Source organism: Hyalella azteca, unplaced genomic scaffold (assembly GCF_000764305.2).
Source record: "Hyalella azteca isolate HAZT.00-mixed unplaced genomic scaffold, Hazt_2.0.2 contig16323, whole genome shotgun sequence".
Classification (NCBI taxonomy): domain Eukaryota; kingdom Metazoa; phylum Arthropoda; class Malacostraca; order Amphipoda; family Hyalellidae; genus Hyalella; species Hyalella azteca.
The window spans coordinates 92635-95613 of record NW_025946147.1 but is presented as its reverse complement, the minus strand read 5'-3'; the positions used below and the strand labels follow the sequence as shown (position 1 = coordinate 95613).

Below are 2979 nucleotides of genomic sequence, written 5' to 3'. Positions count from 1 at the left end.
TTCGAAGTTAAATTATATATAATTATCATCGTGCTAAAAAACGTTTTTCGTAAGCAACAATATTGCAACTTAATGAATAAGGAGTGGGTTACAGCCTTGAACTAAATTTGTTAACCATTGTTTGGAACTTCTGAATAACCATTCAAAACTCGTTAGAAGCCCGTTCAAAACTCGTTACCACCCAATGATGTACGTTTCGTTGAAATTCGTTCAATCCTTCTGCGCGGTTGAGTCGGTTCGACGAGACTCTTTACTCTCCCGCAAGTGAACGAGTCGGTCTGCAATTGGAGGAGGCAGCATTTATTTAGTATGTATTTCTGCTTCTATAAACGTATATGTATTGTAATTCCCCGAAAAATAGTTTCATTATATCATTTGTGGGTAAAATAATTCAATCTAGAATAAAATTGTTAGGCTGTAATTGAATACCTCCTCGGAGGTAAGGAGTTGGAGTTAAATTGAATTTATTTATATATTGGATCACTCCAGCACAGAATGCTGTGCTGTCAGCTGTGTTAGGTCCTAATGAATATGTGTTCCAAGTTTTATTGAGCTGCATTCATTACTTTGGGAGACATTCCTTGTGACAGTGTGACTGAATTTGGAGATTGGCCGTGAGACTGGCTGCGAGACCAGCCACAAGTCTGGCTGAAAATTTGTCCAAGCCGTCTTGAATTTCTAGTGCTGAAGCAGTTAAGCTGTAAAAATATATATTGTCTACTAAATGGGGTTCTATTTGTGAAATACACATTTGTGTTTAACCTTTCTCTTTTAAAATTGCAGCATAATAAATATCAAGAAAGAGGCGTTTGTTTTTATGTGTCAGTCTGTCGTCCCGAGGGGGGGGGGGCTAGAGATTCACTGGGGAGCCAAAGGGGCCAGGGGGTGCCAGCCTGAAAAAGTTTGGGAACCACTGGTAAATACTATTTACCCAGTTGGTAACCATTGAATTGAAGTATGATTTAGTAAATTGCATGTGTATATTCTTGTACTGAAATTCTGTAATATTTTTTTTCAGAAGGGCTGAGCAGTGAGCAGAATGAATGTACAAGCTCTCTGCAATGTGTGTAAGAACACATTCAATAGTACCAATCACAAGCCTCTACTCCTGCAGTGTGGTCATACTTATTGCCTAGCCTGCCTTAAGGACATCGAGGCTTCAGGCAAGAAACTTTGCCCATCATGCAGAGAAGAATGGCAGGGCAAATCGTATGAGTTACCAATCTCCTATATGCTGATACCTGGTGCAATACCTAAATCAACTGGTGATGCTACTGGCAACAAAGTTGACTATAACATGTGCTTGTTGCACTCATGCGCCATAGAACACTGGTGCTGCAAGTGTCGAGTTGCCACCTGCAAGAAGTGCATTTCTGAGATGCATTATACTCATGGGATGGTTGCCTTTGAAAATGTTGTTGGTTACGAAATAAGCATGGAACAAATAAAAGAAGCCTTCAATGGGGACCTTGGAAATAAGTTGAAAAAAGACCTGAAAGATTCAATTAGTTTATGCAATGAAGGACTGGAATTAATTGAGTCAATGAAAGAGATTGAAGCAAAACTATTGTCACGAAAGAAACATCTCCTGGATCAAGAACAGAATTTATCAGCTTATATGGAAAATGTAGAAAACACCAGTGAGAAAGCATTAAAAGAAAAATTTGATACCTTCTTGAAAATAATGTCATGCTGTGATGTGGAAAAAACAAGTCTTTCATCAGAATTGCAATTGGCTTTGCTGAAATTTGATGTCTTTGGTGGAGAATTTCAGGTAATTATTAATTTGTTGACATTTTAGTATTAGAAGGCAATCTCTTTTTAGCATTTATGTTTTTTTAATCAAATCATATAATTGGATTTGGTGTCATTTTCAAAGTTCATCTACTATATCATTGGAGCTGGCAAATAGATAATAAAATCTAAAAAATCTGCTCATTGACAACTAGCTTGAATATGTATCACAAATTTGGACTTTGTTTCTTTATGTCATTATTTCATTATTTACATGACACTGTACATTAAAGTTATTACATGATCTTGTTCTACATGTTTTTTATGGATATAATTCAAGTGGAGGGTCCTGCGTTGACAAGTTGTTAAAACAAAAATCAAAGAAAACTATGTGTAGGTAGCTTTTTGATATTTGCAATTTATTTAAATACTCCTAAAACTTGCCCAGGAGATTTTCTGTTTGTCTAAAATGTAGGTCTTGTCCTTCGATGAAAATTTCTTACATCATGCCATTGTATCTTAGGCTTGTGCCTAACATCCAGCATTTGAACCTAATTGGCTTGTTAAAGCAGAGTTTTACTGCTCCTTTTTCTTCATGATTAATACTGGTTTTAATTTATTTTTATAGTCATTGAATGAAGATCTGGAAGCTGAAAAGCGACACCTGCTGCCAGAAGAGCTCCCAGCATTGGCAGAAAACGTTGTCATTAGAGGAGAAAAAATGAGTAAGAAAATTGTGCGAGCTTGGTCATCTATTCCTGCAGGTGAAGAGGCCACAGTTACAGTGGTATCCTCTGTGGAAGACCCCATCATTAGCCTGCAAGATCTTCTCTTACACCTGATGAATAGTCACACAGTAATACACCTCCAATTGTTGGATACTTTTTTCAATGGCAACAGCAGCAGGGCAGATGATTCCATCCGACTGAAACTTTTCTTGCGCCAAAACTTTGGGTATGTGCAAGGACTACTACACACAGGACATGCATAGCCTATGTCCAGCCTCTGCTAGCAGAGGCGATCGCCTACACTATGAAAATGCTGGTGTTTTAGTGGCATCAACAAATGATATGCCCATAATTGTTTCATACAATAGTATTACAATGTGTGTAGTAGTCCTTGGTCAGAACCATAGACTTTTTGCCAGTTTTGAAGTTCAAAATTTTGTACTAAGCAAAGTAGGTACCATTTTCCTGCCTTCATACACTGATAAAAAAAATATTTAAATGGAGTGGAATGCACCAC

General features: G+C 37.4%; 1 protein-coding gene across 1 annotated transcript in view; it reads left to right on the top strand.

Moving 5' to 3' along the window:
• The first annotated feature begins 409 nt into the window (after positions 1–409).
• Positions 410–2979, top strand: part of LOC108672037 (E3 ubiquitin-protein ligase TRIM21) — a 2952-nt gene continuing 382 nt past the window's right edge. The window contains exons 1-3 of the mRNA XM_047884855.1: positions 410–439; positions 1019–1774; positions 2363–2688. Coding sequence (XP_047740811.1) covers positions 1040–1774; positions 2363–2688 — 1061 coding nt within the window. The 5' untranslated portion in view covers positions 410–439; positions 1019–1039. The remainder of the gene's footprint in view (positions 440–1018; positions 1775–2362; positions 2689–2979) is intronic.